Raw genomic sequence first — 27,030 nt, 5'->3', positions numbered from 1 at the left:
AGAGGATCCCAAGCAGGCTCCATCCTGTCAGCACACAGCCCAATGTGGAGCTCAAACCCAGAAACCGCAACATCATGACCTGAGCCAAAGCCAGGAGTCAGATGCTTAACCAATTGATCCCCCCAGGTGCCCTTGATTTTAGTATTAATATAAGCATTATGTTACTATTAATGTGAAGTGCAATTATTAGTATTTTAAAAGTTATCACTAACCCAATTCTTTTTTTTTCACTAATTTAATTCCTCTTCCTCTTCTCCTCCTCCTCCTCTTCCTGCTTCTGCTGCTGCTGCTGCTGCTGCTTCTTCTTCTTCTTCTTCTTCTTCTTCTTCTTCTTCTTCCTCTTCCTCTTCCTCTTCCTCTTCCTCTTCCTCTTCTTCCTCATTCTCCTCCGCCTCCTCCTCCTCCATCTTCTTCTTCTTGGTTTATAAATTCTAAATGTCTGGAATACACAGTTGTAAAGTCAGAGAATCCTGTGGAGCTTATTTGGGGAAAGTGGCCATCAAGGGACCCTGCCTTCTCACAATTTGATACAATGCTCTTCAGAACTAGAGGCGGTTGCTCTGCATTGTTGGCACAAACGCTGGCCGTGCTCACACCCGAGGGCATCACTCCTTCATTTTTGTCTCCATCTGTTGCTACCACAGCACTGAGCATCACATACTTCATGACACTTATTCCTCACCTGTTTCTACTGTTTTGGCTGCGGTGCCTAAAGGTCAGGCTTTTGCCTTACTCTGTGTGATCCACAGGATCTGGCACATGGCCCGACACGTGGAAAATACAACACAGATGCCATTGCACCAACAAACATGTAAGGAAATATTCTGCTCACCCACACCTGGATAAAGATTTGCTGCCGTGTGCTCTTGCTTTGAGATGATTCACTACATGTCACCTTACAGTTTTCAAGAATTGTGGAGCTGGTACCAGGCAGGGACCGTCACTCCTCTTACTATCACAGAATATCACTTTTCGTAGTATCACTGGCCAATAAAGTGCAGGGTACAGATGGGGAGGAGTGGTATTAGCATCCTGATATCAATTGCAGAGGCATCCCTTCTGGACTATTTGTCATTTTTACATCCATGAAGGTGGTTTCTTCTGTAAGCAGTTGACGCTGATTTTGTTTTTATTGTTATTGTTGAGTTATGGTAGTTCAACATGACAATGATACTGAAAGGGCTGAAGAGGGGCATAGAGGAAAATCTTTTGTGAAAGGTGCGAGCAATGTATAATTTGTGTTGGCGGTGCTGGGAATCCCTCTCCTTCCTTCCCTTAGTCTGTTGAGAATCTACATATCTCTCCATCAAACACTTTTGTGTGTTAAGAGCACAAAATAAACTAGAAGCGTTTTCATTCTCAAAGGGCCCCCAAATGATGATGGTATTGTAAAGTAAATTACCAAACACACATACTGAATTCATACTACTCTTCTATAGAAACATAACCGACACTATAAATCACTTATTTCCACAGTATGATTTCCCTGAAGATCCCACTTATATTAAGGCATTTTGGGAGGGAGGAAATATACTGGAAATTGACCCTCTGACAAATTCACACTGCAAATATTTATAAAGCTATTGGACTTCTCATGTACTACCTTTTCTTCTCTTGAGACTTAACTAGAAAGTCTAGAAAACTCATTTAAGCCTTCTCTCATTTATTGTCTAAACAAACGTTTTTTTTACATACAGCAATCTCAGCATGCTGGGCAAACAGTAGCTAATGAACCCTGATACCAGAGTAGGAAGCTGATACCAGGAGAAGTGGCATGAGGCCCCGACAGCTCGTACATTGTTTGCTAAAGCCATACTGACAGCTTACTGTGATTTTGACTGTTAGACAAACATATCAACAGCAAAACATGTAAACATTTATTTACATGCAAGCATATGGGGAATTCCCTATGTGAAGCTAATATATTATTCCCGATTTTGGAAAGAAGGTATAAAACATTTACTAAAACATGACTTCGTGTCAATTATGATTTACACATAAATGAAGCATCTCCTAGCTGCCATTATAGCCCACATAAAGACTCGCGAGAGTGTGTCTAATATGGATGCATAAGGAGCTGAGGCTGGTAATAGGCGAAAAAGGTCAATTCATGATTTTTATCCGCAGATTATCCCGAAGTCTAATGTTTATTCATTTTTTGAGAGAGAGAGACAGATAGACAGAGCAAGAGTGGGGGAGGGACAGAGAGAGAGGGAGACACAGAATCAGAAGCAGGCTCCAGGCTCTGAGCCATCAGCACAGAGCCCGACGCGGGGCTCGAACTCACAGACCGCGAGATCGTGACCTGAGCCGAAGTCGGACGCTCAACCGACTGAGCCCCCCAGGCGCCTGTAGATTATCCCAGAGTCTAATTCGTATTACTTCTTCACTAACTCTTAAGTGGTAGAACTCCTACAACCCCAAAATCCTCATAAATAAAAGACAAGATGGAATAATATATTAAAAGGGCTTTGTAACTATCATAAACCTTAATTTTTTAATATTTGTAATAATGTGTTCCCTGTATCTCCACATTATTGCTTCATATAAAACTTTTTTGTCAGCTGTCTTGTTTTCCTAGGGTTATGAGGTTATCGGAGCTCATCATTGCCTGGCACCCATGTTTTAGGACACCGGTCTGGCCAACGCTGAGCCGGCACTGGGCCATTTTTGCACAGATGGGCTTATATATAACGAGCCAAGTAATGATATACTCACTGAGTACCAGGTGCTGGTGACGAAAAGAATGGGTGCAGCCAAAAAATACGGACAGCACCGTCCAACTTGAGGTTACTTACATATATTTTGGTTTGGGACTGGTGTCTCACTCATTAAGATTAAGTAATTGCTGTTTTTCTGATTTATATGAGAGGGGTAGGGAGAAAATTCCACGTCAGCAGCAGAACAAATAGAAGTTGCCTGATACACCTCAGTGTGTTCTGAGTAGAATGATTGACCCAACTGATCTGAAAAGTACAATGGAAATAATACTCAGCCCTATGTGGCCATGCCTTGAGGTAAAACAGCTAGCTGGCCAGTATCGAGTTGGGTGACTGGGGAGAAGAAACTATGTTCATGATGTTGGGTCCCAGTGCAGAAAGTCACAGGGACATTGCACAAAATCCACAAGTTAAAAATTATAACTGGTTTGATTGAATGGCTTAGATAAAGCCGCTGGTGGTCCAAAATAGCCACAGAACCCCGGATACCTGGTTTTTATACTTGCTGTTCTAGGTGGAAGGTTATAGTGTATACCCCTGAGTGACATAAATTTAATGTTTTCTTAGCCTTCCACTGCAGTGAAGAAATAAATTTTTTTGCAGAAGTCACTATAATTAACGAGGATACAGATCTATATTTATATAACGAGAATGACTTCATCCAATTTAATGCACCAACAGAACAGGATATGTCTGTGAAATGGAACACATTGTGTTATATGTGCCCATCACCTAGGTCTCAGTTTATTAGATATTTCATTGTATGTGTTTGCTGTCGTTCATGAACTTAACTTGAAGCCTACTGTTTTACATGTACAGAGTTAGACTAGGTTGTCGAGATTTATAGGTCATTTCAGTTGTGAGCTACCTACTGATCTGAGTACAATGTCAGGGGGCACATTTTGTGGTTGGGTGGCTCTCAGCGTGACTTCCCGTTGAGGTATGATGATTTAATGCTTTCTCCATGTTCATTATAAACAACTTTTTATTCCCCCCAGCACATTTTATAACCTAACCATAAACATCTCCTCGAGGCTAATGCTTGATATATGAGATCCTGGGCAGAAGATATTGTAGGGAAGGTTATTTTTCATATTGATAATTTTCCTTTCAAACATACTCTCCAATGCCGAATAGTATTGTTAACTATGTACACATCAAAGTATTGTAATAGTAATCCATGCTAATATAGCTTTCCTAAATTTATAACCAATTGAAAGATTTACTCTCTAAGAATCTGCTCTTCTATTTTTTATTTAATGTTTTAAAATGTTTATTTTTGAGAGAGAGAGAGACAGAGACAGAGCATGACCAGGGGAGGGGCAGAGAGAGGGAGACACAGAATCCCAAGCAGGCTCCAGGCATCGAGCTGTCAGCACAGAGCCTGATGCGGGCTTGAACTCATGAACCGTGAGATCACAACCTGAACCGAAGTCGGACACTTATGCTATTCTTCATGTAATTAACCAAATATTACCTATGTCATGTACATATATACATTTCTTAAGAAGAGCTATAAATCAGAAAAAATAAAGACACAAAATTCCATAAGTTTAGGGCAGCGCTAGTATTTATTACTTTTATTCAGTTGACCACCTTTTGGCAAATTAGCCAAAAAGAAAATAAACATGGTCTAAAGTAAAGTACACACTCCTGGCTTGATGAAGCACCGTTTGAATCCGACACTGAAGGTCAGGCAACCAGACTGGGGTCAGTGTTCACTGTTGATGTGGGGAGGTCTTTCACTGAACAGCGCAGCTGGGCATTGCCCGTGCTACAGCGCATCACCAGGTGACCTTCCAAAAGGAAGGTCAGAAGGTGTTTGTTTTTGTGCTCTTCTGTCTATAACTAGGCTTTATATGTGTTACTTCTAATGTAATAGCATTGCTCACCTGCTTAAAAGCATTCACAGGCTGCTCTTGTCCTTCAAGATGCAGCCAACCGTCCCTGGAGAGGTACAACGTCCTTTCTGCTCCAGCCTCTGGCTACTGCTCAAGCCTGGGCTTCTGCCATGCTCCCTCAGGAGTTTCTGCCTTTCAAAACCACCCTCCAAAATGCACTCTAGGCTGGTGCCCGTGAGACTATACCGCCTTTTTGGGTCAGTTGTCTTTATTTGGATACTTTATTTAAAAAAGAGTGCATGCCCTTTGTAACAATCCAAACAAGAAATAAAGAAAATGAGTGAATAGTTTTCTCCTTTCTCCCAGTTTCAATCTCCCAAGATGGTTAAGGTGAATTTTTTCCTGTATATTCCTCTATAAGTTTTTCTGTAACTTATTTTAAAATGTGAAATTTTGCTGTGTTTTAATGATTTCTCTTGCAGTGCTAATAATACGTATTTCATCATAACTTTTTTCACATAATAGCAGTTCTTGTAACATTTTGACGAACAATACATGCATAGACCAAACATTCATTTTTAATATCTGTGTAATATTCCACAACATAAATATTGAGCAAATCCACTCCTGATGGTTTCCATTTTTCCCTACAAACTATGCTAAAGTAAAATTATCATAAATTTTTATACACAAGTACTGGTATTTCTGTGGCTCAGAATAGCTGGATAAAACAACACATCAGTTTAACACTTTTATCCAAACTGTTAGGATGATTTCCCAAAGGGGTTGAGGCGTTTCCCACTTGTTCACACTATGTTCTCATTGAACACGCACTCACCAGCAGCGGATCCTTTGTTTTTGATAAAGTCTCTTTTGAAAATTGCACGTCATCATTGCTCTTAATTTGCATTTCTCTGACCCCCAGTCGTGTCAGGCATCTTTTCACATTATTAGCCTTTTGCATTTTCTTTTCCTAGATTTGCCATCTCATGTTCTTTGGTATTGAATTGGATAGTTTGCTATTTTATAAAGTAAATGTCAAAAATACTTTTTTAAGAGTAGGTATGTTACCGGTCTGTAAGATATTGTATAAACATTTTTGTCGTTTTACATTGCAGAAATTTTTGAAATGCAGAGCATTTTCCTTTATATAAGGAGAGACTCAGTTGGTATCTTTGCAAAGAAGCTCTCCCCATCACTCCCATTGCAATTTTTATGAATTTCCACTGTTTTCTTTTCTGTCACTATTTTATTAAACTTTTTGTCATTTGTTTTCACATTTAGGTATTTAACTTACCTAGAAGCTTTTCTGCAGTAATGGTCAATAATTTATTTACTCCAACCATTGACTATCTAGTTGTGCCCACACCATTTATGAATTAATCCACCCTTTTTTCACTGAATGAAAATGCCAATTTTGTCATGTAAGTTTCATATATACTTGCAGATATTTCTAGGTTCTACTTCACTGGCTTATTTATGTACTTCTATGCAAATACCATATTTCTTTGGCTATAATATAATATAAAAAATATAATATAAAAATATAATATAAAAAATATAATATAAAAAATATAATATAAAAATATAATATAAAAAATATAATATAAAAATATAATATAAAAAATATAATATAAAAATATAATATAAAAATATAATATAAAAAATATAATATAATATAATATAATATAATATAATATAATATAATATAATATAATATAATATAATAATGCAATAATTGTAACACCTGCTAGGATGTTACCCTTCTCATTATTCAAAAATGTAAATTCTCACTTGTTTATTTTTCATGTGATATTTTTAAAACAATCTTTGCATTCAATTTCTCTCTCTCCCACCAAAATAATTCCACCTAGGATTCCAATATGACTGGCACCAGAATTATATGTAAATCCTAGGACTTGTATTTAACTGATAATAACCCCTTACACTCAGAATGCTTTGCCTCTTCATTTACTGAAGTCCCTACTTTTAAATACTTATAATAAGTCCTTTGCCTTTCTTGCTAAATAAATGTACCAGTGTTTTATAGCTTTGTCAATATTAGGAAGGAGTTTTTTTTTTAATTCTGATTTCCAACTGGATTTTGCCAATATGAAGAAAAATAATTTTTTACTGTATACTCTGTATCCGGCTAATTAGCAAAATTTTCTCATTAATTTTCAAAACTTTTAATTGAGTCTCTTGAGCCATTGTGTCATCTGGAAATAAGGATTAATTTGTCTTTTTTTGTAAACATTGATGATAGGTGTTCTTTTTTTTTTCTTATTCAGCCATGGGTAATACTAGTCCTAGGGAGCATTTTCATTTAGTGCTTGATTATTATTACAAGTTTTGACAAACGACTTTATCAAATTTATAGCAGCTGACTTTTACTTACTGTATTTAATGTACTTACTGTATTTAATGTAGCTGAATTTTCTTTTTATTTTACATAGGATTTTATTAAAAATGGCTTCTATATTTGATTAAGTGGTTTGGGTTTACCACCGACAAAATCACATATATCTCTTTTAAGTTTTGAAAAGCATGAATTAAATTGATGAATTTTAAGATTGAGTCATCCCTACAGTTTGAAATACCCCATTCCTACCTTACTTTCTTATTGTAGTCACCACTGCCTGGAAATATATTGCATTCTTTTTTTTTTTAATCTTTCCCCATTCCATAATGTATGTGCTCTACTGTTTTGTTTATACTATGTCCTTAGTACCTAGACTACTATCTGGCACAGAGATGATATTCAGTAAGTACGTGTTAAATAAGTCAATAAATGTTCTAGATGTATTCATATTTTAATACATTGGTGGCTTTGTCAAAAATTTATTTTGAAGCTTTGTATCATTATTCATGAGTAAATTGGTGTATAGTTGTACTTTCTGGTAGCTTTATGAGCCTTTTAAATTAAATATATGCTAGTTTCTTCATGTGAATTACAACGTTTTATATTATTCTGATTTGGATTTATTTGGGTAGCTTACAAATGTCTCTGCTTTAGCTCACAGGAGATCTTTTATGTTATTTCTTTGATTCTTCTCTTTGGTTATGATTTATATAGTGATGTCCTCATTCACATTAATGGCTCTGACCTTTTCACTCATGCTGTCCATTTTATTAATAGGTTTTCCCTGCTTTTGGTCTTGGAATAGTATGTTTTGTTTGTTTGCTTGCTTGCTTGTTTTTTAGTTCTTTTTTTTTTTTAAATCTTTTAAAAGTTTGTTTATTTATTTATTTATTTTCCCAACGTTTATTTATTTTTGGGACAGAGAGAGACAGAGCATGAACGGGGGAGGGGCAGAGAGAGAGGGAGACACAGAATCGGAAACAGGCTCCAGGCTCTGAGCCATCAGCCCAGAGCCTGACGCGGGGCTCGAACTCACGGACCGCGAGATCGTGACCTGGCTGCTGAAGTCGGACACTTAACCGACTGCGCCACCCAGGCGCCCCAAAAGTTTGTTTATTTTTGAAGGCGAGAGAGACAGAATGCAAGCAGGGGAGGGGCAGAGAAAGAGGGAGACCCATAACCCAAAGCAGGCTCCAGGCTCTGAGCCATCAGCACAGAGCCCGACGCGGGGCTCGACCCCACCAACCGTGAGATCATGACCTGAGCCGAAGCTGGACGCTCAACCAACTGAGCCAGCCAGGTGCCCCTGAGAATGTTTTAAGTTCTGTAATGACAATCTTGATTAAGAAGAAAAGCTGTCTGCACTATCGTTTCTTCATAGTCTCTTATTTCATTTGTTCACTTGTGTGTTTTTACATGTCTCTTTTCTACCAGAGTATGTAGTCCCAGGGATGAAATTGTCCTTTGTCTTTATTCCTCCAGCATAACAAAGATTTCTCAAAAAAAATAGAGATAGATGGCTAAATACGTTATTTTTATGGCACTCTCGTGATTCAAAAGGTTTGATGTTCCTCCCTTGTTATTTCACTTACTATGACATATAGATATGGTATTAATCTATGTGACTCTCAAATTGACCAGGCAATGGGAAATATACATATGTATTTATTTACAAAACATACGTGCATATATCCATCTATGTATATTCCATAAATAGAATGAGTGGTTGAGTTTTTATTTCTTCTATTTCTAATTGGTTATGCAGTGATGGAAAAAATACTTAGTGTCATACTTAATGCTGTGAAGCTAGAAGTTTTCCCACTAAAATTGGGGACAGATTAAGGATATCTCCTTGCAGGCAGCACACACAACTATAAACAGTCCACTCAAGATCAATCTGGGCAGGGGCAAGTGCTTTATGTGCTTTAACGGTGTCTCACATTCTCTATATTTATTTTGTTTCCTCATTAGAAAAGGACTAAGGTAAAGTATAATTTAGAAATTTACCTACAAACTGTTTACATCCAGCAAAACTAAGATGAATAAAACTAGGAAATAACTACTACTTTTCAACATCATACTGAAAGCCCATGCTAATGAAGTCACACAAGAGAAGGAAATAAGGGTATATAGATTGGAAAAGAACAAATAAAACCATCTTTGCTCAGAGATGACATGAAGATCTCTGCAGAAAATCTGCAATAATCAGCAAAAAAAAAAAAAACCTCTCCTTTTTTTTTTTTTGAGTTTTATAACAGCTTTATTCATAGTTGTTTATAGCAGCTTGGTTCATAACTGAATAATTGTTCATCATTCCCAAACTCAGAAGCAGCTAAGATATCCTCAGTAGGTGAATGGATAAGTAAGCTGTGGTGCATCCAGATGTTGGAATATTATTCAGTGCTGAAAATGAATGAGCTATCAAGCAGTGAAAAGACACGGAGTAAGCTTAATTAAATGCATATTTCTAAGTGAAAGAAACCAATCTGAGAAACCTACATACTATATGATTCCAACTATATGGCATTCTGGAAAAGGCAAAACTATGGAGACCTTAAAAAGATCAATGGTTGCCAGAGGATATGAGGAAGGATGAATTGTTAGAGCACAGAGGATTTTTAGGATTGTGAAAATCCCTATGAATCTATAATAATAGATATACATCACTGTATATTCATCCAAACCTATGCTATGAATATGGAATATAAAATACCAAGAGTCTCCCCAATGTAAAGTACGGGCTGGATGATTATGATGTGTGAATGCAGGTTCATCCATGGTAACAAGAGTCCCACTCTGGTGGGGGCTGTTGATTATAGGGCAGCCTATGCATGTGTGGGAGTGAGAGTACATGAAAAATCTCTGTACCTTCCCCTCAGTTTTGCAGTGAACCTAAAACTCTTCTAAAAAATTGTCTTAATAAAAAAGAAAGAAAGAAAGAAAAAATCCACTCTTTGTTAACATTTATTTCCTAGTTTTATTCATCTTAGTTTTCCCAGATGTAAACAGTTCGTAGGTAAATTTCCAAATTATACTTTATTTTCTTCCGTTTCTAATGAGGAAATAAAATAAATATGGAGAATGTGAGACACTGCTAAAGCACATAAAGCACTTGCCTCTGCCTGGATTGGTCTTGAGTGGACTGTTTATAGTCGTGTGTGATGCCTGCAGTAAAGAACATGGGAATAAAAAGAAGCTTTAAATTCTGCTTGCCAAAGAAACAAGGACTTTTGAGAGGAAAAAAGTTTGGATTGCAAGTGTAAAGTCATTTACAATGTTTTAAATCTAGGATTTTTTTGTTGTTCAATATTTCTCTTTGCTTGTAGCGCAAACCAAGTTATATTATCATTTCATGAATTACTGCTACCAAAAGGTATGTTTCTCTTGCACTTTCCATGCCCAGACCGGACATGTTAAAGCTGAGTTGCTAAGTTTCTCAGCCTCTGGCTGCAAGAGAAAAGTGACAGCATCATTCTGCCACTGCTTGATCCAGGGAGTGGGGGCTATTTTCCAAATAAGCAGCAGAATAGATTCAAGGACAGGAACAACAGCAGCAATAAAAGTTAAGAGGAAGGAGCAGAGGAGCCAAAGGTAGAGGAAAGAACATTGAAGGCACAGGAAGAAAAAAGGCCTGAGATGCAGGATTTCCTATCAACCTGTTTCCCCTCAACGTGTCCTCATACCAGGGAGAGCCCTTCCCCACTAGCCTTTCCTTTTCAAAGAATTTTAATTCAAATGTATTTAACATACAGTGTCATATTAGTTTCAGGTGTAAAACATAGTGATTTAACAATTTTATACATTACCCAGTGCTCATCCTGATAAATGTCCTTTTAGTCCCCATCCCCTATTTCCCCCATCCCCCACCCACCTCCCCTCTGGTAACCACCAGTTTGTTCTCCAGAGTTAAGACTCTGTTTCTTGGTTAATGTATTTTTTAGCCTGTTCCTTTATTTTGTTTCCTAAATTCCACATATGAGTGAAATCATATGGTCTTTGTCTTTCTCTGACTTATTTCATTTAGCATTTCACTTTCTAATCCCATCCATGCTGTTGCAAATGGCAAGATAATATATATATATACATATGGATATATATTCCATGCATATGAATATATGACATCTTCGTTATCCATTCGTCTATTGATGGATACTCAGGCTGCTTCCATATCTTGGCTACTGCAAATATTGCTGCAATAAATGTAGGGGGGCATACAATTTTTTGAATTAGTGTTTTTGTATTCTTTGGGTAAATATCCAATAGCAGAATTACTAGATCTAATAGTAACTCTATTGTTAATTTTTTGAGGAAACTCCATACTGTTTTCCACAGTGGCTGCACCAGTTGGCATTCCCAACAACAGTACATGAGCGTTCTTTTTTCTCCACATCCTCACCAACACTTGTTGTTTCCTGTGTTGTTAATGTACCCATTCTTATAGGTGTGATGTGATAGCTCAAGGTAGTTTCGACTTGCATTTCCTGGGCTTGTTGGGGGCTCTCTGTGCCACCTGGATCTGGATTTCTGTTTCCTTGCCCAGATTCAGGAATTTTTCAGCTGTTATTTCTTCAAATAAATCTTCTACCCCCTTTTTTTTCTTCTCCTTCTGGGATCCCTCTAATGTTAATATTATTATACTTCATGGTGTCACGGAGCTTCTTTAATTTATTTTCATTTATTTTTTTTTCTTTCTTTTGTTCAGCTTCATGACTTTCCACTCCTCTGTCCTCTAGTTCACTCCTGTGTTCCTCTGATTCTTCTAGTCTACTATTTATTCCATCCAGCGTAGTTTTAATTCAGTTATTGAGTTCTTCATTTCTGATTGATATTTTATATGTTTTCTCTCTCTTTTTTGAGGGTCTTATTGAGGTCCTCCAATGTTTTCTCAATTCTAGTGATTATGACCATTACTTTATATTCTCTATCAGGCATATTACTTATTTCCATTTTGTTGAAGCTCTCTTGCTGTGATTTTTGTCTTGCCTTTTCATTTAGGACATATTTATCTGTCTCCTCATTTTGTCTACCTTTCTGGGTCTGTTTCTCTGTGTTAAGAAAGTTAACTATGTTTCTGGCTCTTGAAAGTAGTGGTAGGGCCCCTGGGTGACTCAGTTGGTTGAATGTCTCACTCTTGATTTTAGCTCAGATCTTATCCCAGGGTTATGAGTTCAAACCCCACATTGGTCTTCACACTAAGCATGGAGCCTGCTTAAGATTCTCTCTCTCTCTCTCTCTCTCTCTCTCTCTCTCTCTCTCTCTCAACCTCTGTCCCTCCCCCACTCATTCTCTCTCTCTCTCTCTCTCTCACTCTCGAAAGAAAGAAAGAAAGAAAGAAAGAAAGAAAGAAAGAAAGAAAGAAAGTAGCCTTATGAAGTAGAGGTCCTATGGTGCCCTACAGTGTAATGTCCCCTGCTTACCTGAACTGGCAAATCAGGGGTGTTTCTTATCTTTGTTGTGTGTGCCCCACTGTGGTGGCTGAGCCATATTCTCCTTCAGTCCAGCTGTCTGCAGTGGCTCTCTTTGCCTCTTGTGGGAAAGGTTTGGTCCCTCTGTTGTTAGTTGGCCAGTCTCGAGCTGATCTGGGCTTGAGTTGAGTCAGACCCGGCATTTGCCAGAGATGCGGTTGCACCAAACTACAGGGTGCTCTCCTTGTGCGTCGTCTCCTGAGAAGCTTTCATTGGTCAGCAGACCTGCAGTCAGACCCGATGTCTGCTGCCAGCCCACCTCTGGGGCTACCAGTGGTTTAAACGAGAACTTCTTCTCCCCCTGGAGCAGAAGTCTCTTTGGAGGGGGCTGGCCCCTCTTGGGGCTGGTGGCACGCTGCCAGGCTTGTGGAACTGTTTTCGGTGGAAGGGGTGGGTCCACAGGAGAACATGAAGGGCAGGGCATGTGATGCCAGGAAGGTCCACATGGTTGCTACAGGAGGAGACCTGTCGATGCCCGGGAAAACTGCCGAGGCAGGCTGGGTGGGAGGGGGTAGATCCACAGAAGCGCATGGGGATGGGGCCTGCTATTAGCAAGCTAGGTGGAGAATGTTGGCACCACACCGGTTCCCACAGGTGTTCGTGTATCCAGCTGGTCAGTGGGAGAAGGAAATGGTGCTCCTTTGCTCTTGGAGAAGTCTCCCAAAGATCCCTGCACCTCCAGCACATGCTCTGGGATTAGCAGGCAAATCTCCATGCCCTATACCCCAGGTGTCTTTCAAACTGCTGCTTCTGTGCTGTATCTCTGCAGGGCTGTTTTTGTGCTGTCTCTTTAAGGGAAGTGACTCCACCCTCCCAGCTCTCTCAGAGAGGAGCCCACTGGTTTTTAAAGTCCCCGGGATCAAACCCCACTGAATATCAGGGCCCTCTCGTTTGTTTTCCAAACCAAATGTTATGGAGATTTGTCTTCCCCATGCAGGTCCCAGGTGCCTGGGGTGCCCGGGATGGAGGCCTGCTCCTCCCCCATCTCCATGCCCGCTATGTCCTTTCCTCTTGCAGATGGTCCTCAAAGTCCACTTGGCTCCCTACCAAATCTCCACCCTTCCTACCCTCTTCAATGTCACTTCTACTCCACATTTATCTGTGGAGAGTCTTTTTGCCAGTCTTCAGGTTTGCTTGTTGGTTTGTTGCTTACGTCGATGTGGGTATTATCTACTTCTATCTGTGGGACAGGTTGAGCTTAGGATTCTCCTACTCTGCCACCTTCCCTGAAAATCCCCCCACTTTCCTTTCTTACTCTTCAAGTCTTTCAACTGATTTGACACCTGCTGTGCATTCAGCCCTGGGCCAGGTGGGGGATGAGATGCCTTCAGATTGTTTGCCCTCTAAGGAGTCTTCTAGACAGGAAGGTGATGTCAATGCCATAGAACAAGGGCTTGGCAGACACTAAGCACATAACAGGATAGGAGCGAGGGGGTAACATGGAAACACCTCTCACCCAGTCCTGAGGAATCAGGAAAGCTCTATGGGCGGATGACATGTAAACTGAGGCATGAAGGACCCTTGGGGATTTCAAGGGTAAAGTGACAGGCAAAGGTGGGAGAAAGACAGTCCATATAGGGAGAAATTGTGTTTAAAGGATCAAAGGTAATAGGGAGAGCATAGCTTTCAGGGCAGGAAAGGGTCTTTATGGCAAGACTGTGTAGGGCCGGGGGAGGGGAAAATGGTGGGGCATATGATGTTGAAAAGGCTCCAAAGGCTTTGCTCAGGGAAGTGTGCTTGAGCTGGAAGGTATGCAATGAGGAAAATGACAGCATTAAACAATTCTTTCACATTATTTACCATTGTTGATGAGAATAATCAAAATTAGAATGATTTTTTTTCACATCTAGAAATAAATGTAAAACAACCGCCAATTTCTAGAGATTGCCTGGAAAATACTGGGAACACAACTCATCCAGGGGTGTTGAGTCATTGCAAATTTTCAAAATTATGACCCTGCCCCTCCATTTCTTGCAAATTATTTCCAGCTAACGAATATTTGTTTCTGTGCCCTCTCCTAGAGGTCCCAACTAATGTAATCAGTGGTGGTGGTGGTGGGAAGGCTATAAGAAGAAAAGCTCTGTTAACAGAAAAATGGTGTAACATCTTATTTTGTTCATCTGAGAGCAGAAGCTGGAAGGCTTTGCCTAAATAATGAAACTAGCAAAGGCTGTGATGCCTTTATGTTCTCTCAAGCTGACACATTATGAGAGCTTATGAAACCTTTAGCTTCCAAAGGAATTAAAGAACAGCTAGAATAATGAATATTGTCTTTTATAGTCTGGCTAGGCTGCAAAATTTAAGAAGATGTATTCAACTTGGATACTGAGCCGATGATATCACATAAGTAACTACTGTTACATTGTGGTTGGAGGGAAGTTACATTGCCAGACATTAATGCAAAGGTGATGGAAGTCCAAGGAACATGAGGACCACACTGGAACAACTAGTCAAAGGAACGTCAGATCTGGAGAATGGATGACTGTGGTTCTGTGCAAATCATTAACCAGATTCTCCCGAGCCAGCCAGGAATTCCTGGGAATAAGTTAAATGTTGTGAATATGTCCTCTGGCCATAGGGGCCTCTCAACTCGCATTCAGGGAGCCCATACCCTATGGAATAAATACAACTAAGGCAGCTGTTCCTATGTTCCAGGAAGGTTGGAGTCAGGGACCTTTAATGGATGCTAAGAGCAAGATGATTTTGCACAAGATGAGAAACATTAACAGCCATGGTCAAGGCATTTGCTGTCAAAATTCTCCAGTGATACCTTATCTAGGGCACAACCCTTGGAGTGAAAGCCTTCTCAAGATAATAAAGAAAAAAAAGAATTCTGTGTTCCAGTCTGAAAGATAATGTGGAAATTTATCTCGGAGGTTTCTATGCCCTGCTAAGTTTAAAAAAAAAAATCAAAAACCTGTTTTGAAGGGGGGAATCTTTGAAAATTGGTGACAGAGAACTAGTCATAGTGCATATTCTTTGTGTCACAGCTTAGTCCTTTTTGGTGGGGAGACTGACAGAGTCTACTAACAAGAACATTTCCAGGCTTTCAAAGCATAAGAAGCAGTATGGAGGGCTCGGATCAATGTTTATGTGCAGGAAGAATCACAGATTTCCCATTACTCACCTGCCCAAGCTCCCTCCACCCCTGTGAGTCTGGCCTCCCTGTGCTCACCTCTGTTCCTGCACTCACTTCCCTGCCTTCACCTGGCAAACCCTGACCTTGTAAAACCCAGTTCAGGTATCTCCTCAAAAGCAAAACCTTCTCATTCTCCCCTAAACTGGTCACCATCCCTCTCTTGCCCCCGCAGCTCAGTGCTCAGGCATCTCTACGGCATTTACCACTTTGTGTGTGTGTGTGTGTGTTTGTGTGTGCAAATGTTTGTTAAAGTGTCTTTCTCCTCCAGGCTTCTGGATTCCCTCAGGGATTTTGTTTACCTCTGTATCTCCAGCCCCTGGCCAGGATTGGGCAGGGAGAAAATATCACACTTCTTTCTCTCTTTCTTTCTTTCTTTCTCTCTTTCTTTCTTTCTCTCTTTCTTCTTTCTTTCTTTTTCTTTCTTTCTTCCTTTCTTTCTTTCTTTCTTTCTTTCTTTCTTTCTTTCTTTCCTTCTTCCTTCCTTCCTTCCTTCCTTTCCTTCCTTCCTTCCTTCCTTTCTTCCTTCCTTCTTCCTTCCTTCCTTCCTTCCTTCCTTCCTTCCTTCCTTCCTTCCTTCCTTTCTTTCCTTCTTTCTCTCCTTTCTTTCTTTCTTTCTTTCTTTCTTTCTTTCTTTCTTTCTCTCTCTCTCTCTTCCTTCCTTCCTTCCTTCCTTCCTTCCTTTCTTTTTCTTTCTTTCCTTCCTTCCTTCCTTCCTTCCTTCCTTCCTTCCTTCCTTTCTATGAGTAAACATTGGGGGAAAATAATCCCTGGGAGCTTGGCTATTACTTAGGGCAGATATGGTAACTTAAGTAACCAGGAAAACAGGCATAGCTGGATCCAGGTCGCAAATGCTGTCGCTGGAACTCTGCCTTTCTGTCTCTTGTCTCTGTTCTCTTCTGAACATCGGCTTGATTCTCAGATAGGTTCTCTGTCTGCGTTCACAGTAGGGGCATTTGTGTGTTCCGACTGGGCGGGCCATCTGTGCACCCTGGACTAGTGAAGAGAAAGGGAGGTACAATGGTCTGAGCATGACGGAGTGATTACCCGCTGGGAATGAGGATCATCTTCTGTTGCTTTGTTTATTTTATAAATGTAAATTTGTTCTATTTAATCACCTTCACCCATTTCACCCACGCCCCCACCCCATCCCATCCCTCCCCCACCTCTGGTGACTGCCAGTCTGTTCTCTCTATTGATGAGTTCCATTCTTTGTTGTTCTGAGACTGTTTTATTTTCTTGTCTGAACAAAGCCATCTATACAAGCTCATGCATTTGTTTAATGTTTATTTATTTTTGAGAGACAGAGGGCAAGCGGGAGAAGGGCAGAAAGAGAGAGGGAGGTAGACCCAGAATCCGAAGCAGGCTCCAGGCTCTGAGCTGTCAGCGCAGAGCCCGACACAGGGCTCCAACCCACGAACCGCGAGATCGTGACTTGAGCCGAAGTCCGGTGCTTAACCCACGGAGCCACCCAGGCGCCCCCAAACTTACGCATTCTATAAGCATGCACAATGACTCTGAACCTCGTAGTTTACTCTTTTCAGGATTCATTTGATGTGCTTTCTTTTACAACCCACTTTTAGTCTTAAAATAATAAATAATGCATGGTGACTGGGCATGTTACAATAGAATAAACTTCTGGACAGTGGAAGAACTTCCTATCCAGGCATGGAAGAAGAAGGCATGTCTTGAAGGCACGTAGCCCTAACATCTGTAATTGTTTAGATCTGGCGTCACAGGGAAAGGTGAGAAGTATGCAAGGGTCTATTTATGTATATAGTTGAAGTAGGCTTGAACTGTTCTTTCGGACTGAATCAAAACTACCATTGCAGTGATTCACGTAGAGGACTGTATCTAGCACTTCGAGGATCATGCTGTTGGATTAGTAAGACTTTTAAAAAGTTTAGGTGTAGAATAGTCATCGCTTATCTACTACCCTGAAGTCTGAAGTGTTTTAAATTCAGAAACTTTTTGATTTTAGAAAGATTATGCAATTGATACATTTTAACTCTGAAATAGCTCCAGGACTGCATGTCTACACCTTCTCGTTTAAAAAGGAACACAAAGGGGCGCCTGGGTGGCGCAGTCGGTTAAGCGTCCGACTTCAGCCAGGTCACGATCTCGCGGTCCGTGAGTTCGAGCCCCGCATTGGGCTCTGGGCTGATGGCTCAGAGCCTGGAACCTGTTTCCGATTCTGTGTCTCCCTCTCTCTCTGCCCCTCCCCCGCTCATGCTCTGTCTCTCTCTGTCCCAAAAATAAAAATAAAAACGTTGAAAAAAAAAATTAAAAAAAAAATAAATAAAAAATAAAAAGGAACACAAAGACATTGCAGTACAAAGTGGGGACAGTTGCACTGAGTTGGACAAATACGGGCCAGAGATCGTGCCAAGCCAGTTCACGTCCAGTCTCGCCATTAAATTCTGCTTGTGGCAACATTTCAAGGACAAATGAGGACAAAAGGCTTTGTGTTTCCAGAGCCTTTTGGATTTTAGAATTTCATTTTTATTTTTATTATTTCTTATACATTGGCCTAGGGAATGGACCCAGTTTATACTTTTAACTTTGGTAATAAGGTACAAATTTTAAAATACTTTTGAAATTTAATAATAGCTGTAGTGGTAGGACAGCGGAAATACTATGGACCTGACCAAAGGTGAAAGTGGAGAGCCATGTGCTTGCTGGCTTAACGTCGAAGGCTTTCTTTCTGCTGCTTAGCATGGGCTAGCTTGGCATATGCGTGTACCAAGCTATGTGCATATACCATGTGGATGTACATGTACCATGTGCATATAATGTGTGCATTTGTTGTTAATCGATGCAGGGCCGGGGAGGAAGCATGCAGCCTTCCTTAAGGCTTTGGCAGTGGTCATGGTGTGGACCTGGCAGCAACCGTCCTCAAGATCCAGTGTGGTTTTCCTTTTTATGGGAGTGTATTGATTTTCTTTGTCCTGATAAAGTTTGCACACCATCTAGAGGCTTTGTTGGCACCTTATTAAGAGAAAACAAATTTGCACATGATAACAGACTCAGTAGCTTTTGAGATTCTATTTGTTTAACTGGGTGTAACCTAACTTTATACCTACCGTTGGTAAATTAGCAAAGTGTGCAAGTATTATGCGATCAAACAAGTTGTACAGTTAGTTTGTATCCGGACCGCAAGTGAGTCTAAGACATCAGCACGAAGGCTCGGATGCTCTAAGTCACCAGGTGAACAGGCTTTGGCATCGCTCAGTTACAGGCTTTCCTTATGGAGCGGGTGCAGAATATGGGAATTATATGCTGTTTGTCAGATTTTAGCTTAGAGAAAACTAAAGGTATAATATTAATATGAATAATGGATAGTAAATGGATATTAAGACCTAAAAGCATCAGTCGTTTCTTACAAAGAATCTGCATCCAGGGGCGCCTGGGTGGCTCAGTCGGTTAACCGGCCGACTTCAGCTCAGGTCACGATCTCGCGGTCCGTGAGTTCGAGCCCCGCGTCGGGCTCTGTGCTGACAGCTCAGAGCCTGGAGCCTGCTTCAGATTCTGTGTCTCCCTCTCTCTCTGACCCTCCCCCATTCATGCTCTGTCTCTCTCTCTCTCAAAAATAAATAAACGTTAAAAAAAAATTAAAAAAAAAAAAAAAAGAATCTGCATCCAACCAAACGAGGAACTGTTAGAGCCTGAAGTGAGGATGTCTGTTCGTTGCTGGCTATTGATAGAAGTTTTAGTTCCATGGGAGACACTTAGATTGATTCTAAGTGACAGGTCGTCTCTGGTAACTTGGGAAGCATGAGGACCCTTCGACAGAGAGGGATGTAAGATGCTCATTACCAGTTTTCTCATAAATCGTAACAGTAGCCTTATGTCCTCGGTCCCTCTTACTTGAAAATTTGGGTGGTTCATCTTTTCACAGGTTTGAGTTTGAACTCAATCCACAAATGGTATAAATATTTGTGTATGTTTAATACACTTTACAGAGCCATAGCTGAATGTATCTTTGTTTCTTTTGTGGAGGCTGATTAGAAAGTGCCACCACCAACAGACAGTGAAAGGCAAAGAACCGGGACTTGACAGACTGGCTCTGCCTTTCGAAGGTGCACCGGTGGCCTGCTGCTTGTTTCTAGAACCCCCTACCCTGCCCTGCCCTGCCCTGTGTGGTATATCGAGCTGGTCATGGCCAGTGCCAGCTCCCAGATTCCCTTGCTTCAGGCTGGCTCTGCCCAGGAGAGGCCTGGAGGGAGCTGGGAGGTCAGAGAGAAGGCAGAGGCCAGGATGTTCCTTGCTTTCTCTTCCAGAAGCATTTTTCTGATAGTGGCCGCCTCTCGTTCACCCTCCCAGCTCCCAGCAGACCTCCCAACCAACTCTTCCCACTCTGGTGACTGGAGCCCAAAAGCTGCTGATCTCAGGGTGGCTTCCTGCCCTATGTGGCTTCCACCACCTTTGTGACTACACCTTAGCATTAAATACCCTCAGCTTGGGGCGCCTGGGTGGCGCAGTCGGTTAAGCGTCCGGCTTCAGCCAGGTCACGATCTCGCGGTCCGTGAGTTCGAGCCCCGCGTCAGGCTCTGGGCTGATGGCTCAGAGCCTGGAGCCTGTTTCCGATTCTATGTCTCCCTCTCTCTGCCCCTCCCCTGTTCATGCTCTGTCTCTCTCTGTCCCAAAAATAAATAAACGTGGAAAAAAAAAATAAAAAAAAAAAAATTCCCTCAGCTGAACTGCCTGGCGTGGGTCCTGTTTCCCTAACTTGACTCTGACCCATGCAGATGGCCAGTTACTTGTTCAGTACAAACCACGTACCACAACCTTCCAGTGAAAATCGTGTGTCCCTTTTATTTTATCAAGAGAAAGGTGTGGGGTGCCTGGGTGGCTCTGTGGGTTAAGTTCTTGACTTCAGCTCAGGTCATGATCTCACGATTTGTGAGTTCGAGCCCTGCATCGGGCTCTGTGCTGGTAGAGCAGAGCCCGCTGGGGCTCTCGCCTGCTTGCTCTCTATCTCTCTCTCAAAATAAATAAAAATAAACTTTAAAAACAGAGAAAAAGGTGTGCTTTCTTTGGAGCATATTAATTAAGAAAGATTTAGAGACTAACATCGAATTTAACTCTTTGTAAAGTCAAGACAAATATTCTATCTGGAAAACATTATGGTTAAGCAGTATCTATAAAACTCATTAACTCTAGGAGGTTCAATAAAAGCCGTTAGAAGATTCATAAATGAAGAGGAAGATGTGGGTCTCATTGCTATTTTTTCAGGTTTGTGGAACTAGCTTGTGGTTGGGACATGCGAGGCTTTCCAGGTAGTTGTTTGTTAGCTCTTTTTATAGAAATTTGGAACACTTTAATTTATGTTTGGAGTTGACTAATTAGATTCTGATCCTGTAAGTTCTTACACAAGTGGGTTCTTGGTAAAAATCTACTTTCAGATTTCACTGCCTTATTTGTTTCCATACTTCTTACCATGTCCCTCTTTGTGAGAGACACTGGTAATGAGTCAGGAGTCAGGTGGCAGAGTGGAGTTAAGAGGAGGGTGGCTTTTGGGAATGCCACCAGCAGCTGAACTGAAATGTTTACAGGTCTTCCCTTGATGTACACTCTTGGTTTTTATGGGTCTGATTTGGTTAGAGGGTCAGGCCTCCATGGCCTGAAGTGAAAGATAGATGAGTTATGATAAAATACAAGAACTCAGTGAGAGCAGAAGGAAAGAATCATAGCCTTGTCCACAGAAATGGTAAAAATGCAAATACATTTCTGTGAACTTAAAGAATATAACTGTGCTGGAGTTTAGATTTTCTGTTTAGTACTAATAAGGTGGAAAATGCATAGCATTTAACATGGTTATAATATTATAACCAAGCTCATTTTCAAGGTCTTATTCTGGGTTCATTTTTTTTTTTAATAGTTTACACTATCATTGAAAACACAGGAAAAAAAAAAAAAACCTGGCAATTACTGTCATACATTTTAGCTTCTTGCTAATTAATTATGGCTTCCCAGAATTGAGTCTGTGGATCCAAACGAAATGAGCCATCCCATGGGAACTGTAGTTCCTGATTAGGTGGAAGAATTCATTTAATTTTTCAGGACTTGGTTGTTTTGTTTGTTTGTTTTGGTTTGGTTTGCTTTGTTTATTTTTGTAGCTGATTTATCTTGAGCTGGTATTTGTAAAATATGGGGTGGGCCCCTTAGGGAATCTTTCTTCATCCACACTGAAGGGAGCCATATTGCCTTCACTAGGATTGATGAATGTCCTCCTTCACGAAGGAGGATGTTTCCCTTCTGCACCCACAGGGGTCTGTTTCCCTAGTGACACGGAATTTATTTTGCTGGTCAAACCCAGCACCTACTGAAACTAGAGTAAGGCCATGTCAAGCAGACGGCCCTGGAGCATAACTGCTGTCACTCACTCCAGCTTGCAGTGTTTCCTGGGCCCCATGTTGGGATGGAGATGGTGTCATCCCCCTGATGACTGCATCTCACCACAGTGGAGTCAGCTTTCTGAACATGCTATGTGGAGTCTAGCCAGATGACTTTTCTGGCTTTGGCTCCCATGATTTTTTTTAACCCTGAGCAATCAAGATAAATAAAACACAGAAAGGCAAAATTCACAGCTAGTCCAAAAGAATCATGCAGCTGTATTGAATTGACAACCCTCTATAAGCAAGCTGAGGTACCCAAGGTAGAAATTTTTGCAAGCTTCTTCTGTTTCTTTACTTTTTAGTAAAGCTTTGCTTTACTAGTTGTGTGTTTTGCATGCAGACTGAAAATATCAAAAGACTACCAACATCCTAGCCCACTGATTACATAGGACAGGAAACCACCAGATCATGCTAGTGATTAGTCTGCCAGAAGAGGTGTCACTAATATTGGGAGAGAGTTCTCTAGGATTCTCCTGCGTTTCTGCGTGTTGTAAGGGAGGTGCCTACTCTACCCTTTTGTTCTGGATGATCGTTTTAAGGAGATCATAGAGCAGATCTGCTTATTATCCAGTATCATGAAGACAGTATCCCCCTTGAGGACAAAAGGAAGGTTTGCCTACAGCTGCTTATTGAAGATCTGGGTTCCCAGGGTTCAGAGTCCTCAGCTGTGGTGCAGACCCACCACAGGTGTAGCATGTAGCTTAGTTCATCTGCTTCATCCCATAGTTGTTGGGGAGCAGGGGGAATGGCATGGTCGTGACGTCCATATTTCATTCTGCCTGGGCTCTGAGTTACACAGTTCTTTGTCTCTGGCCCAGGAGTCTTGTGTCTTCTGCCAGCATCCATGAGACTGTAGCATATTAACCTGTTAACTTGCAAGCAGGGTGAAGTCTCAGACCCTCCACCATTCTTGCCAATTACCCTAGTACTACAGAAGAGCCTCCTTTCATAAAAATTGGTGGAGAGAGTGCTGAAATTCACCAATGTGACATATATATTTAATACACAGAGTTGATAATTCGTATTTTCGTTTTATCACCCCATGTGAAACACTGGAATTTTCCAAATACCTGTAACTTTTTATACTGTTATCTACAAACATCCCTTCCCCTCAATAAAAAGGATTTTGGCTTTTATCTGGCTGACTTCTATCTGGTATTAGAACAGTTTGTGATTTGTTAGCTGAACATCTACCAGTAGTTTTTTGCAAGCTAAGAAAAAAAATACAAATACTATCTATTTATCTGTATATGAAATACCTTCTCAATAGTCCAGCCAACTCAGCTGTTTTGGAGGAATTATTTTGTGTTATGAGCGGGATTTTTTTTTCATGTCCACAAAAAGTACTTGCAGCTAACTCAGTGTATTTCATAAGGGCCAGTCATGCCCTCCACACTTTTTGTTTAGGCAGTCAGGAATTGCTTTTTCTTAATATCCTTGAACTGACCTCTGAAGGATTTGTAAAATTTCAAAAGGCTGTGTGAAAAGGGTAGCATTCCATGTTTTTTTAAAAAAAAGGGACCAATCAGTATGATGTCCATGCTGCTCCAAGGAAAGACATGGGCTCATAGACGTGATGCCAAGGACATACCTAAACAGGCGCTCATCAGAAGCACTGGACACGCCATCTATTATAGCAAGACTGTTGTCACACCGTCATCTGTGGGCCTGAAGACTGCAGGAAGGAGGACTAATAGGCCACTCGCCCCAGATGGCATAGGTTCTGGTTAACTAGCAGTTACACCGTCTGGGGCTGGTAAGACCCTTGCAATTCAGAAGAGCCTGGGCTCCAGACAGCTGGCTTTGGGACACTTCTCTGTACAGTGGCACCCTTCAGATTTTTGGAGAGTAACACATATTACCAGAGACATGGCATCACTTCCCGATGTGGTAAGTGAGGTATGTTTCAGCTGTCGTCGTCTTCTGAGAGAAGAAACAGAGTTTACTCCCTTTGCCACTGATGTCAGTATAACTCAGTGTTTCTCAAGTGTGCGGCTCCCAGGGCGACAGTAAAAGCATAACCTGCCAGCATGTGAGAAGTGCAAATCATTGGCCCTGACTCAGAACTCCCGAATTAGAGAAACCTGGCGTTGGGTCCAGCAATTTCTAGCCCAGCAGGTGTCTCCGGTGCACACCAGCGTTGGAAGCCACAGGTGTTGCTCACTGTATCTCAGGTCAGAGGAGAAGGAGCCAGTTGGGTTACAAGTAGGGAAAGAATAAATTAAGGGCGGTGCTGCCAAATGTGTAAAGGGATGATGATAGGATTTTGTTAATAAAGCTGTCGATTTTTTTGTTATTTAGGAAAATCTATCCGATGCCTGTTCTATACTGGACACTGTTAAGATGCAAATATGAGTAAGGTATTCCACAATACCTCAGGGGTGGACCATCAGCGGTCTGTGGACAAAATCCCATTTCCTAAATGTTTTTGTAAATAAAGTTGGATTAGAACACAGCCACATCTGGGGCGCCTGGGTGGCGCAGTCGGTTAAGCGTCCGACTTCAGCCAGGTCACGATCTCGCGGTCCGTGAGTTCGAGCCCCGCGTCGGGCTCTGGGCTGATGGCTCGGAGCCTGGAGCCTGTTTCCGATTCTGTGTCTCCCTCTCTCTCTGCCCCTCCCCCGTTCATGCTCTGTCTCTCTCTGTCCCAAAAATAAATAAAAAATGTTGAAAAAAAAAATTAAAAAAAAAAAAAGAACACAGCCACATATATTCATCTGCATGGTGTCCGTGGGTGCTCTTAGGCTACAATGCAGAGTGAGGAGTACAACAAACACCCCCAAAGTCCCACGAAGCCAAAAGCACTTAATATGTGGAGCTTTAACCAAAGGCAAAGTCTAGTGTTTAAAAGGAGATACTTCCCATATTCCAAGTAGTTATACTCAAATGGAGTTGGGGGAAGCGGGGAATATGAGGTGGACAAGTGTTCTTCTGTTATCCAGAGATGCACCTGTATTGAATTTTGGCCGTAGCAGAAACCTGAACTTCATGGATGTGATTATCATGGGAGTGCAAAGACTGTTAGGCAAGAGGCAGAGTGGTTACTGTGCTCAACACCCCAGCGTATGAAGGGTAAAGGGGCGTGTGAAGAAATAGAGACATAACAAGAGGAAGAAATGAAGAAAAAGAAAAAGAAGATTTGGGTTGAGAAGGGAGAATATAAGCAATCAAAAGAATGTGACCTATGTGAAAAGCTAACTTAAGGGAGTGTGTGCAAGACAAGGCTGGAGAAGCCAATTAAGAAGAGAAGTACAGGTGTGGAACATTCCCTCTGCTTAGTGTGGGGCATGGGGCTGGAGTCTCCCAGGGAATTCTGGGACCCTGTTCGGCGGCAGAGAAAGGTTCAGGGAGCGTCTGGGGAGGGTCACACTCTGCTAATCTGTAAGTCTGCGTGTATGCACATTCTTGTGTAGAGTACTGTTCCCTAGATTCCTTACTCTGGACCACATCTTTGCTGCTGACTGACCAACTGCATTGTGGTGCTGTAGAAAACTCACTGGGTTTCCCCTTAGGAAACCTGGTTACTTCCTGCTTTCACCTCTGATTGTTTGACTTTGGGCAAATCATTGCTTGGCTCGGCGTCTCCCTTTCCTCATTTGTGAGATACCATTTCAGGCTTCCTGCTGCATCCACACTGGGTTCTTCTATTAGACTCACTTATCATGGAAGGGCGTTGCTAAACCAGGGTCACCGAGCACTTCCCCAGCTCCACGGCTAACAGGGGAAAGGAAGTCAAACACAGACACTTCGACCCTCCTAAAAAGGGGATTGTTGAGTAGGGGCACAAGGGCATTTAGTTTCCTTCCAAAGATTCGATGTGGACTTATTTCTAACTCATACCTCATAATAGATTTCCTCTCTTGCCCAAAGAGTTTGTTTAATGTGAAAATGTTTCCAGAGAGGGGGAAATGGCCAGCTGAGTTCCATGTCTGTGATTTCTGACATAGTTCTCATCCTTCCAGGAATTTTTCTTTAAATGTGGAGCACACCCAACCGCTGACAAGGAAACATCAGTGGCTTTGAACCTGATCACAACAAACAGTCGAGGCATCACCTGCATAACATGTACCGACATCAGGTAAGGATCTGAAGACGCTGTCACCCTCCACATGCTGCTTTCCCGTGGTGGCTTCTCACATAAGCCTCCTCAGTGGTTTCTCCTTCTTGAGGAGTGTCTGCTTTGCTTCGACGCCGTTTGCCCAACGTGGGTATATTTCACTCTCAGACTGTTCAAAGTGCCAAATCATTTGTGTGGTCAGTGGTCGAATAGGATCCCAAGATAGAAAAGAGATGACTTATGTCTAAAAGTAGTGTAATCTTAAAAAATAAACACATGGGTTGATATCGGTGAATTCTAAATGGAAGTAAAACATGAAGCTAGTGTTAGGAATGCCATGACAATTTATGAGCGCCATTTATTCCTGGAATACATGATCCATAACATTTTGTTTGAAGCAATCTCTACAGCCAATGTGGGACTCGAGCTCACAACCCCGAGATCAGGAGTCGCATGCTCTTCTGACTGAGCCAGCCAGGCACCCCAACATTTTATCTTAAAAAGGTCTCTTTCATACACTTCTGTTATTCCACGTAACTTGCCTGTATGTGTGTCGGGGCTTCGCATGTATCCATATGCCCCAAATAAAAGCATGTAGCTAGTTGGGGAAATCTCAGTGAATACAATGGAAGAAAGAACGTGTGGAGATGCCTCGTTGGGAAAACAGGGATAATGACTAGATTTGAATTATAGCTTGGGAGGCAAGGACCGAGTGGAAAACTCTGCGCCTACTTAATCTACAGAGTTGATGTCTGAGAGTAGAATCTCTTACTTTATGTTATTCAAATGAACAGAGTAAAAGAAATTAGCTTTAGTACATATTCTCTGTGGTCCTCTAGAAGCTCAAATTGCAAGAGCGGGGTCTTAGCCCTGATATCAAGAAGAACTTTCTGGGAAATGCCAAAACGCATTCATGAATAAAGTCAAAGAATCCTGCTTATTGCAGACTTTTAAGCAAAGACAGATATATACCCTCGTCATTTCAGGGTTGCCTCTTTGGCCTTGGGTACTGTGTTAGGTGGCCTTTTAGAGTTAACCTTAAACTCTGGGG

At 41.3% G+C, this 27,030-nt stretch overlaps 1 protein-coding gene across 3 annotated transcripts in view; it reads left to right on the top strand.

Annotated features, from left to right (window-relative positions):
* PRKN (parkin RBR E3 ubiquitin protein ligase) overlaps positions 1 to 27,030 on the top strand; it is a 1,357,610-nt gene that overhangs the window by 728,381 nt on the left and 602,199 nt on the right. For all 3 annotated transcript variants that reach the window (XM_086708284.1, XM_086708283.1, XM_086708285.1), the window contains one exon: positions 25,885 to 26,000. In XM_086708284.1, the coding sequence (XP_086564410.1) occupies positions 25,885 to 26,000 (116 nt within the window). The remainder of the gene's footprint in view (positions 1 to 25,884; positions 26,001 to 27,030) is intronic.

This window comes from Puma concolor, chromosome B2 (genome assembly GCF_028749965.1).
Source record: "Puma concolor isolate L17-30 chromosome B2, mPumCon1.1.hap2, whole genome shotgun sequence".
Taxonomy (NCBI): domain Eukaryota; kingdom Metazoa; phylum Chordata; class Mammalia; order Carnivora; family Felidae; genus Puma; species Puma concolor.
The sequence above is the reverse complement of the archived record's forward strand: the minus strand, read 5'-3'. Positions and strand labels throughout refer to the sequence as shown.